Raw genomic sequence first — 14,040 nt, 5'->3', positions numbered from 1 at the left:
TGATAGAGAAGTAGGCCAAACCCACCGCCATGCTCTGGGCCTAATACAGTCTTTTCCTATTGAAAAGTGACAGTTGGGGAAGAAAAAAATCTCGGCCTGTTTCTGTCACTGTAGTAGCATTCCTTATCCCCGGTCCCCGCAACTCCCCAGGCACTCATGAATTGGCAAAGTTTCAGAGACCCTCCCTCCCCTATGTCAAATACTAGAATATCATACAGGATTAAAGGTATAATATGCAGATCAAGACCTAGAGATTGAATACAGACTTCTAGATAGGCTGCTGCTTGGAATAATTATATTCTTTTTATATTTATTTTTTAGTATATTTCCAGGAAGAGGAAGATCAAAACGTTGTGCTGGAAACTACCTCTGAAGGCTACACCTTCCAAGTTCAGGATGGGGCTCCTGGGACCTTTACCTTTTAGATCACGTAGCTGAGGCATACATTTGTTGTGTACCGCGTTTGGTATTTTGTCTTATTGTTTCTCTACTAAGAACTCTTTTTAAATTGTGGTTTGTTATTGTAGCACTTTTTACACTGAAACTATACTTGAACAGTTCCAACTGTACATACTGTATGAAGCTTGTCCTCTGACGAGGTTTCTTATTTCTATGTGGAATTTCATATCTTGCAGCATCCTGTAAATAAACATTAAAGTCCACCCTTTTCTTTACTTCACCATGCCTGTGTGTGGCTTTCTAATTTGGAGGCTTTAATGTCGCTGGTGAAAGGTAACCCATCCAAACTGGTGTGATGAACCAGAGTAGTCCTGGCTGCAGTTTTTACAGAAGAATGAGTAACATTTTCCAGAAACCCTCAGCCAGTGTCTCCTTAAGTCTCCTTGGCCAGGGAGATGGGCTAAACACCTTAAATTTAATCATAAATCTCTCCTGGAGCTACAAGCGGAATTCATTCCTCTCAAACTTCAAGGGTGAATGGGATTCCAAGGTCAATCATGGCTGCACACGGGCCTCACCTGGGAAAGTACCCAGTTCTGTTTAGTTGATGAGGGCTGTGAGGGTCCACCTTGGGTCTTTTTAAAAAATGCAATTCCCAAGGGCTCCTGTACAGTATAGGTTGATAGACACTATTCTTTTTGAGATGGAGTCTTGCTCTGTCGCCCAGGCTGGAGTGCAGTGGCACGATCTTGGCTCATTGCAACCTTTGCCTCCCAGGTTTAAGCGATTCTCTTCCTCAGCCTCCTGAGTAGCTGGGATTATGAGCACCCACCACCATGCCCGGCTCATTTTTGTGTTTTTAGTAGAGATGGGGTTTCACCGTCTTGGCCAGGCTGCTCTTGAACTCCTGACCTCATGATCACCCACCTCGGCCTCCCAAAGTGCTGGAATTATAGGTGTGAGCCACCACATCCAGCTGATAGCCACCACTCTTAAGGAATGTGCTGTCACTGGAACAGGCAATGGATTATGAGTGGAAACCGCAAAGTGTTACCTACAGTAGTACCACATAAGTCTTAGGAAAAGTGAAATGCTCACTGCAACCTCCACCTCCTGGGTTCAAGCAATTCTCCTGCCTCAGCCTCCCAAATAGCTGGGATTATAGGTGTGTGCCACCACACCCAGCTTATTTTTGTATTTTTAGTAGAGACGGGGCTTCACCATGTTGGCCAGGATGGTCTCGATCTCTTGGCCTCATGATCCACTGCCTTGGCCTCCCAAAGTGCTGGCATTACAGGCGTGAGCCCCTATGCTCAGCCAAGACATCTTTCCAAGTCAGTAGTAATATACTGCAACAAGTCTCCATTTACCTTCTTGGCTACAAACACAAGGATTTTCTTCCCCTAGTTCATCAACATGCATATAAATATATTTTGCCTTTTGCAGGTAACAGTTGTGTTTTAAAATCCTTCCATGGAATGATGTTTAATCCTTACCTTGTTTAGGTATAGAGCACTGGCTAATACTTATTTGAAGCACCTCCTACAGCCAAGTTGCTAAAATGGGACACTAGGCCGGGTGCGGTGGCTCATGACTATGATGCACTTTGGGAGGTTGAGGCAGGCAGATCACTAGAGGTCAGGAGTTTGAGACCAGCCTGGCCAACATGGTGAAACCCTGTCTCTACTTAAAAAAAAAAAAAAAAACACAAAACAAAAATTAGTGGGATGCGGTGGTGGGTGCCTGTAATCTACTTGGAAGGCCGAGGCAGAAGAATCGCTTGAACCTGGGTGGCGGAGGTTGCAGTGAGCTGAGATCGTGCCATTTCACTCCAACCTGGGAGACAGAATGAGACCCTGTCTCAAAAACAAAACAAAAACACACAAAAAAACAACAAAAAATAAAATGGAGCACTAAACCCCTGTGTTACACATGGTCCTCATAAGCATAGAGCATTTTGTTTGGAACCGTGGATTACTTTCTCAGCTTTTCCTGTACAAAGGCTGCCATAAAGGGAAGGGGGAAGAGACATTAACAGTACAGACGGCCCTTCCTTCCCTACTTACTTGCTCCTCTCTTCCTCTCCCCGAGTCCCTTCTTGGATACTGAATCCAAAAGTCTTCAGCTTGAGAAAAGGTGATGGGGAAGTAAACCTGGACATCCTAGATTTTTGCTTTAACATGGGAGAGTTTTAATGGCTTCAGAGGGACTGGTGTAAAAGACAGGATAGAAAGTGTAAGGTCTGGATTTGTTAAAGGAGGCATGACTCAATAGTGAGGTAATGAGCAGGAGATAGCTGGTTTCCAAAAAAGTTTTTTTTCATATTTTAGATAAAATGCTTAACATGCTAGTTTCCTTGGAGTCGTTAGATCCATAGAGGCATTGGGAGATTTGTATTTAATTTATATGTGGGTATATCTTTAATATCTTTGAGAATGACAGAATGACTTTATAACCAGCTTGATTTGTAAAAGTCACGATAAAAACATTATGTAGTCACCAACTTCTCCCTCTTGTAGTGTTAATGTCTAAATTGCCAGTGATTTATTAATGTAGCAACATTTTTAGTTTCCTAGTAGTTTGAAATCTCTTTATTTTTTCTTTTTTTCTTTTTTTTTTTTCTTTGAGACGGAGTCTCGCTCTTGTTGCCCAGGCTGGATGGAGTTCAGTGGCGTGATCTTGGCTCACCGCAACCTCAGCCTCCTGGGCTCAAGCGATTCTCCTGCCTCAGCCTCCAGAGTAGCTGGGACTACAGGCTCCCACTACCACACTTGAGTAATTTTTTTTTTTCTTTTGAGACGGAGTCTCGCTCTGTCTCCCACGCTGGAGTGCAGTGGCGCGATCTTGGCTCACTGTAATCTCCACCTCCCGGGTTCACGCCATTCTCCTGCCTCAGCCTCCCGAGTAGCTGGGACTACAGGCACTCGCCACCATGCCCAGCTAATATTTTGTATTTTTAGTAGAGATAGGGTTTCACCATGTTAGCCAGGATGGTCTTGATCTCTTGATCTCGTGATCCGCTGTCCTCAGCCTCCCAAAGTGCTGGGATTAGAGGCGTGAGCCACCGCGCCCACCAATTTTTGTATTTTTAGTAGAGATGGGGTTTCTTTCTTTCTTTCTTTCTTTTTTTTCAAGACAGAGTTTCACTCTTGTCGCCCAGGCTGGAGTGCAGTGGCGTGATCTTGGCTCACAGCAACCTCCATCTCCCAGGTTAAGCGATTCTCCTGCCTCAGCCTCCCAAGTAGCCAGGATTACAAGTTCCTGCCACCACACCAGGCTAACTTTTGTATTTTTATTAGAGATGGGGTTTTGCCATGTTGGCCAGGCTGGTCTCAAACTCCTGACCTCAAGTGATCCACCCGGCTTGGCCTCCCAAAGTGCTGGGATTACAGGTGTGAGCCACCATGCCCGGCCATCTAGCAGTTTGAAACGTCATTTAAGACTTTGATAGTGTTACAGAGCGCGGGGCCGGTGGAGAGGAAAGCTGGAGGCATGGGTGGTTGGCAGGAAGTGGGACTGGTGCCTGGCAGATGCGGTGGTGAAGATAGGTACTGATTTTGGATTAGGAATTGTTTTCTCACTTACCTTCTTTAAAAGAAGAATGTGGCCATTAGCCTTCAGTTCTGGCACGGGATTAGGAATGGCTTACTCCAACTGTCAGCATGATTTCCAGGCTCCATATCTTCTACATGGAAAATATGTCAACAAGCAGGAGCAGTGACTTCACTTGAGAACATCCCAGTGGGAGGACAGGAGAAATCATGTTTACTCCTCAGGAATACTGAAGTGCCCTGGAGTAAGCTGTCATTCTTCTGTAACAATGTTATCAGCAATGCTTTAAACTCCAGCACCTGGTTATGTATTTGAAATCAAGTCTGTTTCTTGTTTTGTATTTTCTCTCTGGAAATTGTAGGGAGGTGGTCTTCAATAAATTAAACAAAAAAAAGGAAAAAAAAGAAAAAAAAAAGACTTTGATAGGCTGGGCATGGTGGCTCACGCTTTTAATCCCAGCACTTTGGGAGGCTGAGGCAGGCAGATCATCTGAGGTCAGGAGTTCAAGACCAGCCTGCCCAACATGGCAAAACCCTGTCTCTACTAAAAATACAAAAAATTAACTGGGCGTGGGGGCAGGAGGTGGATGTTGCAGTGAGCCAAGATTGCACCACTGCACTCCAGTCTGGATGACAAGAGCAAGATTCCATCTCAAAAAAAAAAAAAAAAAAAACCTTTGATAAATTATATATGTCTTTACCTATAACTTTCATTTTTGTATTTGTTTTTGTTGTAAGCAAGAGAGGAAAGGTAATATTCCTGATATCATTTGGCAGTTATCAAAGTAAAAACTGCTAACACTTATTTTGCTTGTTGAAATAAAAGGGTAACATTAAAAGATTGGACATCAGTGTGAAACATTTCACGAAGTATTGATTCTTTCATTGCTATATTGCATTTTGGCAATAAAGGAAAGCAACATTGTGTTTCCTAATGTTGATTTTTTTTTTCTCTCATCCTCAATCTTTCTGTGGCTACATCATCACTGAAGAAAAAGCTCAGGATAATTTTTTGTTATTGTAAATCCTCCTTGTTAAGTAAGATTTTTATTTCAGCATTTGGCCTCTTTAATTGCATAACAGCAGTAACAGCAAAGTCAGTTTTGTTCATATGAGCCATTGGAAACCTTGTCAGATACAGGACCCAAGTTCAGAAGGCCATTAAGGCCTGGCTGCCCCTTACCCCTCTCCACCCTTGCTGGAGCTTGCCAAAACCCGGTGGACTGATTTTGGAAAGCCCTTGAAACATGTCATTTCATTAATGGTGCTTTCTTTTGGGATTGGGCTGTTGACCTAATTTGTGATGAACAAAACCTGGCCAAATCATGCAGCCTCCCTCTAACTCCCCATGGGAAAGTGTTAGAGAAAAGTGTTTCAGCAACATCACCCATTTAAGTTTCATAACCCCAGCTAATAAAGATGATAAGAAACACCCAAGCTATCAACTAGGGTTTTCTGAGGGCAGAAGTACAATTTAATTTTGAGCACTTGTATGTTAAACAACATGTTGTTGGCCTAGTTTGAAAGCTAATTCTAGTGTCTGTAAACGCTCAGTTCCTCCTAAATATTTGGGACAGTTTCATAACATTGTGTAGGAGGTGTATGCATCGAACCCTCTTAAACTGATCAGTTCGTGCATTCCAGGCTTTTCACAATTGTAAATGTCTTTTCCCATCCTAGTTGTGGGAGGTAGCATGGTGCAGTGAAATGGACTAGTATTTAAGAGCCAGATCTGTCTGAATTCAAATCTTGCCTCTTTATTATGTCAGTGAAAGACCTTTTGGTGGGACAGCTAAGTGCCTGGCATAAGAAAAGTATAGACACTAATTCCTATATAATAGGAATATCCCAGATAAGTATTACAGCTATTCCAAATTTTTTGTTGTTGGGAATAGCCATAATAACTGAAGAAGCAAAGTCTCGCTATGTTGACCAGGCTGGTCTCAAATTCCTGGCCTCAAGCTATCCTCCTGCCTCAGCTTCCCAAAGTTCTGGGATTTACAGGCATGAGCCACTGCACCCGGCTGCCTCCAACCTTTTAACACCAAAGATTTCTGTTTGTTCTTACACAGACCGACCCTTGTTTTGATTTATTTTACCTTCTAGGCTAAGTTTATTATACTCTTCCCTTTTTTCCCCCTTATCAATCAGATACAAATCAACATGAGATCACCATACTGGATTGTTTATAAACTTAATGATAGGATTCTACCCAAAAGTCAGATGTTTTGTCAGCCTTCAGGTCTTTTAGGGGCTTGGCATAGCTCTCTGAACAGTGGAACTGGCTCAAGGAGGGCCCACTGTGACTAAGTTCCTAGACTGGCTGTTAGCCTTTGCAGTATCCCAGTGAGAGGTCCAGCTGTCTTCCTGTGCCCACTGGTTCCCTTTCTCTTAATTCTATTGGACAGAATAATTGGAGCACCTCCTCACCTAACTTCTCATTGTCCATGAAAACAGGACTGAACCACCCAAGTCCAACTTGGTGATGGAAGCTTGTCAGTATCAATACCTGATAGGCCCCTAATACTAGTGTTAATGAAGTTTCTCAAATGATCAAACACTTGACTGTTGAGACAGCAACCACAAAGCCATATATTCTACTATTAAGAAACTCATGTTTAGAACTTGAACAAGTTTAGGTAGAAATATTGGAAGCTTATCCATAAAAACAAGGGAATATGAGGAAAGACTGGATGAATAAGAAAACTTTGAATCAATTCAAAATTAAAATTAATGGTCAAGGTATGACATCTGGAAGGCATCTCCTGATTGTGGCTGCAAAAAATATATATTTTAAAAGCAAAACTATTGAAATACAGGAGAAATGCAGAAAAACATGTAGAAATGAGATGGTCTTTTTCTTTCTTTTTTTTTATTTTTTTGAGACGGAGTTTCGCTCTTGTTGCCCAGGCTGGAGTGCAATGGCATGATCTCAGCTCATTGCAACCTCCGCCTCCCAGGTTCAGGAGATTCTCCTGCCTCAACCTCCCGAGTAGCTGGGATTACAGGCGTGTACCACCACACCTGGATAATTTTGTATTTTTAGTAGAGACCAGGTTTCTCCATGTTGGTCAGGCTGGTCTTGAACTCCTGACCTCAGGTGATCCACCCACCTGGGCCTCCCAAAGTGCTGGGATTACAGGCGTGAGCCACCGAGCCCAGCCAAGATGGTCTTTTTCAACCCTTTGGCTTAGACAAAAGTTGGAGGTGACCAATGACTGTCACCCTACTCTGTTCTTGCCCATCCTTTCAACCAACGTCTCAGCCACTCAGCAAAGATTAACTTAGGAAACATAAAGCTAATTCATTTTCCTTCCTTTCTGTCTTTTCCTTCCTTCCTTCCTTCCTTCCTTCCTTCCTTCCTTCCTTCCTTCCTTCCTTTTCTTTCTTTTCTTTTCTTTCACTTTCCTTTCCTTCCTTCCTTCCTCCCTTCCCTCTTTCTCTCTCTCACTCTTTCTTTTTTTTTCTCTCTCTCTCTCTTCCCCCTCCCTCCCTCTCTCCTTCCTTCCTTCCTTTCTCTTTCTTTCTTCCTTTTTTCTTTCTTTTCTTCTGGGTAACTCTTTAAAATGTATTTTCCTAGTTACAGAAATACTACTAATTTTAGAAAATTTGAAAAACAGAATACCACAAAGATTAAAATAATAACCTAAAATAATTAAAATAATAACCTAAAATTCTACCATTGGATTGTATATTTTGGCATGAATAAGAATTCTTTTTTTTTTTTTGAGATGGAGTCTTGCTCTGTCGCCCAGGCTGGAGTGCAGTGGCGTGATCTCGGCTCACTGCAAGCTCCGCCTCCCGGGTTCACGCCATTCTCCTGCCTCAGCCTCCCGAGTAGCTGGGACTACAGGCGCCCGCCACCTCACCCAGCTAATTTTTTTGCATTTTTAGTTGAGACGGGGTTTCACCGTGTTAGCCAGGATGGCCTCGATCTCCCGATCTCGTGATCCGCCCACCTCGGCCTCCCAAAGTGCTGGGATTACAGGCATGAGCCACTGCGCCCGGCCTGAATAAAAATTCTTAACCTGTGTAACCTGAGATCCAAGGCAGGTTATGGGGCTCCTGAACATCTGAAACTGTATGCAAAGTTTACTGTTAAATACATGTGGGTAATTTTCAAAGAAAGGGAATCATAGCCTGGGGAAAATTAGGTTCTCAAAGGTAGAGCTACCTTCAAAATATTACAAGCTTCAGGTGTAGTTCCTTTTCTTTTTTCTTTTCTTTTCTTTTTTCTTTTCTTTTCTTCTCTTTTCTTTCCTCCCCTCCCCTCCCCTCCCCTCCCCTGCCCTCTCCTCTCCTCTCTCCTTTTTGGCTTCTTTTGAGACGAAGTCTCACTCTGTTGCCCAGACTGGAGTGCAGTGGCGAAATATTGGCTCACTGCAACCTCCGTCTCCCAGGTTCAAGCAATTCTCCCACCTCAGCCTCCCGAGTAGCTGGGATCACAGGTGCCTGCCACCATGCCCAGCTAATTTTTGTATTTTTAGTAGGAGACGGAGTTTCACCATGTTGGCCAGGCTGGTCTCAAACTCCTGACCTCAGGTGATCCACCTACCTCGGCCTCCCAAAGTGCTGGGATTACAGATGTGAGTCACCATGCCCGGCCTATTTTCTACACATTTGTAAATGTGCTTATTCTCTCTCTCTTTTTTTTTTTTTTTTGGCAGAGTCTTGCTCTTGTTGCCCAGGCTGGAGTGCAATGGCATGATCTCAGCTCATTGGAACCTCCACCTCCTGGGTTCAAGTGATTCTCCTGCCTCAGCCTCCTGAGTAGCTGAGATTACAGGCATGCACCACCGTGTCCAGGTAATTTTTGTATTTTTAGAGACAGGGTTTCACCATGTTGGCCAGGCTGGCCTCGAACTCCTGACCTTGTGATCTGCCCACCGCAGCCTCCCAAAGTGCTGCGATTATAGGCATGAGCCACTGCACCCAGCCACTTTTTTTTTTTCTAATATCACTCCCTGAGCCTAAGTAATTTAAGACCTCAGATCACTGAATGTAACGGACATTTGACTAAAGAACTCCAGTTGAACAGGCGTTTTAGCTGCTGTCCCTAAAAGATGGCATTTGGTTGACATTCGTTCCAAAAGCACGATGAAACACTAAAAATCTGTGGTGCCTTTGTCCCCGGAAAGAGAAGATGGCAAGGGTTTATATTTCTCGTTCGGCCAGGAGTGCAGTTTCCCTGCAAGCCCCAGAGGGTGGGTGGTAACAATGGGACGTGTTTGGCTCCTCATCCTCCTGCTGACAGCCAGGTCTCAGAGAGGCAGGTCCCACACTTTCCAAGCTCTGGATCCCAGCTCGGCCGCCGCGGGAGGAAGGGCTTCTAACTGGTTAGGAAGCACAGAACTTGCCTGGCCTTCGCCAGCATATTCCGATCTGTCATTCTCTGTAGGAACCGGCTCTGCTCTAGGCCTTGTTCTTTGCTCGGGAGGTAACAATTGCCATTTTTCTTTGGTATTTCTGCTGTAGTGATCACACTCGCCCTTCTCATAGGAAACCATGGGAATCAGCCCAAGTCACAGCTGGCTCCCAGATGGCTCTTGATCCTGTGACCCCACCAACATTCCGACGCTGATTTGCTTGGGAGGTTCAAGCTTGGCTTGCCGGGGCACCATGCTCCTGGATCCCCACCCTGGGAGATTTATAGGCAGGCCTTGGAGAGGACAAATCTCTAGAGGTGGGATGGGGCCAAGCAGTTTCCTTTTGTTGCATGTTCTAGAATTCTGCCTAAAACAGAAGAGGCTGACTTCATTCTTGCCCCACCCGAAGACTGAGTGGGAATAACTAACTAGCAAGCTATTACTGACATTGCTAAATTACCTAACAAAGAAAGTTCTTCATTCTGTCTCCGTCTCTCTTGATGTATACTAATATATGTGTATATGTGCATATATACTATATATACACACACACACGAAGAAAATTCTTCATATAAATGTGCATACACAAGGGGAATTATTTTCCCATGTGTGTTCTTGCTGTAGGATGCTGAGTTTGACATAAACATGATCTAAGAAGATTGTATTCTCCACTCCCAGGCTGAGAGTATCCAACTCATTCAGGTAGAAACAGCCAGTAGAGCTCAAATAGTTTCTTGTTGCAAAGAAATTCTTCGGTGTCCATTTCCTGGAGATACTGTGGAGGATGCTAGCAGGTTTCTAACATACTTCAGCTGTTCAGGAAATACTTTACATAATTTCCTGCTCTAGAGAATAGGAGGAGGGCCTGAAAGTTGGAATGCATTACTCTCTTTCTTTACGGTCTCAAATGTGGTTCACAAGGACCCTTCGCTATTCACACACACACTCTGAGGCGCTCTTTTCTGGCTCTACCAGGCTTTTTATGCGGGAATGTTCTTTTTTTAAGTGTGGCGAGAATCCTAGTAACTTGGACTTCCCATAGCATACTGGCCTGAGCTTCCTAAGGAACTTTACAAACATGAGCTAATTAAGCTTGGAAAGCCCCATGCCAGTCCTCCCGGCTGTTATTGAAATGAGGCCAGCTCTGGGGTGGACCAGCCGCAGTTTTTGCCTGGCACAGCAACAATTCAAACCGTGGAGAGGAAGGGAAGCTGGCTGCCTAATGCAATTGAAACTGCAAGGGAGAAGCAAGTTAGGCAACACGTAATTAATTGCCTCCTCGGTTTGCTTCAGCCTAACAGTGGGGCTCAGATACTGGTATTTTAACTGGGTCATTTAGGCTTTTGTCCAAGATTTCAGGCAATGGCCCCAAAATGGACAAGTCTAAGATTTTGCTTCTTTTTTTTTTTTTTTTTTGAGATGGAGATTCACTTTTGTTGCCCAGGCTGGGTACAATGGCGCGATCTAGGCTCACTGCAACCTCCGCCTCCCAGGTTCAAGTGATTATCCTGCCTCAGCCTCCCAAGTCGCTGGGATTACAGTCGCGTGCCACCACACCCAGCTAATTTTGTATTTTTAGTGGAGTCAGGGTTTCACCATGTTGGTCTGGCTGGTCTCGAACTCCTGACCTCAAATGATCCACCCACCTCGGCCTCCCAAAGTGCTGGGATTACAGGCGTGAGCCACTGCACCCGGCATAAGACTTTGCTTTTATCTAAAGCAGTGGTTCTCAATCCAGGGAGATACTGCCCCCCAAGATGACATTTCACAAAAATCTGGGGACTTTTTTTTTTTTTTTCTGAGATGGAGATTCGCTCTTGTTGCCCAGGCTAGAGTGCAATGGCATGGTCTCAGCTCACTGCAACCTCCACCTCGTGGGTTCAAGTGATTCTCCTGCCTCAGCCTCCCGAGTAGCTGGGATTACAGGCGCCTGCCACCACGTCTGGCTAATTTTTGTAATTTTAGTAGAGATGGGGTTTCGCCATGTTGGCCAGGCTGGTCTTGAACTACTGACCTCAGGTGATCCACCCACCTCGGCCTCTCAAAGTGCTGGGATTACAGGCGTGAGTCACTGTGCCTGGCCTGGAGATATTTTTGGTTGTCACCTCGAGGGGAGGGGGATGCTATGGTTATCTAGTGGATAGCGACCAGGGATGCTGCTGAACACCCCATAATGCACAGAACAACCCCCACAATAAGTAATTTTCTGGTCTAAAATGTCAATAGCGTGGGGGTTAAAAACCCTGATTTCAAGCTTCAAAGTGACTCAGCGTTGGCTTGTCTCCTCTGTGTTAGCCCTAAATCTTAGCCTGGTGACCTTTTAGCCCACTCAAGTCTAGGATAGGATCTAAGCTCATGGCAGCACCCTGAGCCTCTCGTGGGTTCCTGAGCTCAGCCCTCCCATCGATGCCTCTGTGAGTGATGACATTGTCCTGATCGATGCCTCTGTGAGTGATGACATTGTCCTGAGCTTCTGGGTGGTGAAGACTCGACTCTCACTGTGCCATATGTTCTTGGGTAATTAGACGCCTCTGCGTCTTATGAGTGGGCTTTCTGGAAAAGAAACCACTTGTGTAGTTCCCGGTTGGGCCCCAGAGCTTTGAGGTCCTATGTTTCTTGCAGTGAATACAGTGAGGCATTCCCGTTTCTCGGAAGAGCCCATTCAGAGAACAGCTATTTACTTCCTGCCTCCTCCAGGCCCAGCTGCCAGGGAGACCCCAGGCTTCAGCAAGATAGAAAGATACCAGGGAATTTAATTTTAGCCTTTCCTTTTGTAAACTTAAAAGACATTCTCTCGTGAGAAAGCCTGGGAAACTTTCACTTCAGCCAGGAAGACTTCTCAAGCAATCCTCCAGTCTCGGCCTCCCAAAGTGTTGGGATTACAGGTGTGAGTCACTGCACTCTGATCCCATTTACTTTTTTGTTGTTGTTGAGACAAAGTCTCGCTCTGTTGCCCAGGCTCTGGCATGCAGTGGTGCAATCTCAGCTCATTGCAACCTCTGCCTCCCGGGTTCAAGTGATTCTCTTGTGCCTCAGCCTCCTGAGTAGCTGACAGGTGTGTGCCACCAGGCCTGGCTGATTTTTGTATTTTTAGTAGAGATGGGGTTTCACCATGTTGGCCAGGCTGGTCTTGAACTCCTGACCTCAGGTGATCCACCTGCCACAGCCTTCCAAAGTGCTGGGCAGGCGTGAGCCACTGCCCCCAGCCAACAATTTACTTTTAAAAGGTAAAAGTAAAGCTGGTGACAATGAAAAGGGCATGTCTTTGCCCTTTCCTGCCTAAGAGATTAAAACATGGACAACATGCAGTAACCTTCAGCTCTGGTCTCCCTGCCTTCTCTTCCTCTGTCGTCCCACACCAGTCCTCACAACAACCACAGGGTGTGTGTGTGTGTGTGTGTGTGTGTGTGTGTGTGTGTTTTATGAAACTTGTTTGCCCTTGAAATAACTTATTCTCCTAGATTCCTCCCTTTTTATTGTCTTTATTTTATTTAATTAATACAACTTATTTAATTTTTTTTTTGAGACGAGTCTCGCTCTCTCAAAAAGCACGTTGGAGTGCAGTGGCACAGTATCAGCACACTGCAACCTCCACCTCCCAGGTTCAAGGGATTCTCCTGCCTCAGCCTCCCAAGTAGTTGGGAGTACAGGTGCCTGCCACCATGCCTGGCTAATTTTTGCATTTTTAGTAGAGACGCGATTTTGCCATGTTGGCCAGGCTGGTCTCGAACTCCTGACCTCAGGTGATCTGCCTGCCTCGGTTTCCCAAAGTGTTGAGATTACAGGCGTGAGCCACTGCACCTGACCTTAAGGTGCAATTTGTATTCAGTAATGAGTGTGAAGTGCTCTAATCTGGAGTGTGCCACTCAATGCTTTTTGTTTTGTAGACAGGGTCTCACTCTGACATCCAGGCTGGAGTTCAGTGGTGCAATCTTGGCTCACTGCAACCTCCGCCTCCCGGCTTCAAGTGATTCTCGTGCCTCAGCCTCCTGAGTATCTGGGATTACAGGCCCAAGTCACAATGCCCAGCTAATTTTTGTATTTTCAGTAGAGATGGGGTTTGGTCATATTACTCACGCTGGTCTCAAACTCCTGGACTCAAGTGGCCCTCCTGCCTCAGCCTCCCAAAGTGCTGGGATTATAGGAGTGAGCCACTGTGCCCGGCCACTCAGTGCATTTTTACCTGCATGGACACCCAGGTAACCACCATCCAGATAAAGACATGGAACATTTTGGCCAGGTGCAGTGGCTCATTCCTATAATCCCAGCTCTTTGGGAGGCCAAAGCAGGAGGATTGCTTGAGTCTAGGTGTTCAAGACCAGCCTGGGCAACATGACAAAACCCCATCTCTACAAAAATTAGCCAGGCGTGGTGGTGTGCACCCGTAGTCCCAGTTACTTGGGAGGCTAAGGTGGGAGGATCACTTGAACCAGGGAGGTCAAGGCTGCAGTGAGCTGAGATGGCACCTCTGGACTCCAGCCTGGGTGATACAGTGAGACTGTCTCAAAAAAAAAAAAAAAAAAGAAAAAAGAAAAAGAAAACTAACGTGCCTCCTCTATCTAAAACACCAATATGAAGAACAATGGTATTTCTAAAACTTCAGAGCGAGGTGTCAAAATGAATTCACCCCAAAGTGCACCAAGCATCGTCAAATTCTCTTCACTAGATTCAACCCCCAGGGCTCCTAAGTGGCTTCCAACCTGTGCTGTGGACGGACAGTGAGT

The 14,040-nt window shown here is 45.2% G+C and overlaps 1 protein-coding gene and 1 pseudogene across 1 annotated transcript in view; both read left to right on the top strand.

Annotated features, from left to right (window-relative positions):
* Nucleotides 1-679, top strand: part of LOC102126330 (importin subunit alpha-1-like) — a 31,198-nt gene extending 30,519 nt beyond the window's left edge. Inside the window, 1 exon segment of the mRNA XM_065531862.2 lies at nt 333-679. Coding sequence (XP_065387934.1) covers nt 333-425 — 93 coding nt within the window. The 3' untranslated portion in view covers nt 426-679.
* A 37-nt stretch (nt 680-716) lies between these two features.
* Nucleotides 717-4,366, top strand: LOC102132849 (MICOS complex subunit MIC10 pseudogene; annotated as a pseudogene).
* The last annotated feature ends 9,674 nt before the right edge of the window (nt 4,367-14,040 follow it).

Source organism: Macaca fascicularis, chromosome 16, assembly GCF_037993035.2.
Source record: "Macaca fascicularis isolate 582-1 chromosome 16, T2T-MFA8v1.1".
Classification (NCBI taxonomy): domain Eukaryota; kingdom Metazoa; phylum Chordata; class Mammalia; order Primates; family Cercopithecidae; genus Macaca; species Macaca fascicularis.
Note: the sequence above shows the minus strand (reverse complement) of the source record. Positions and strands in the feature narration are given on the sequence as shown.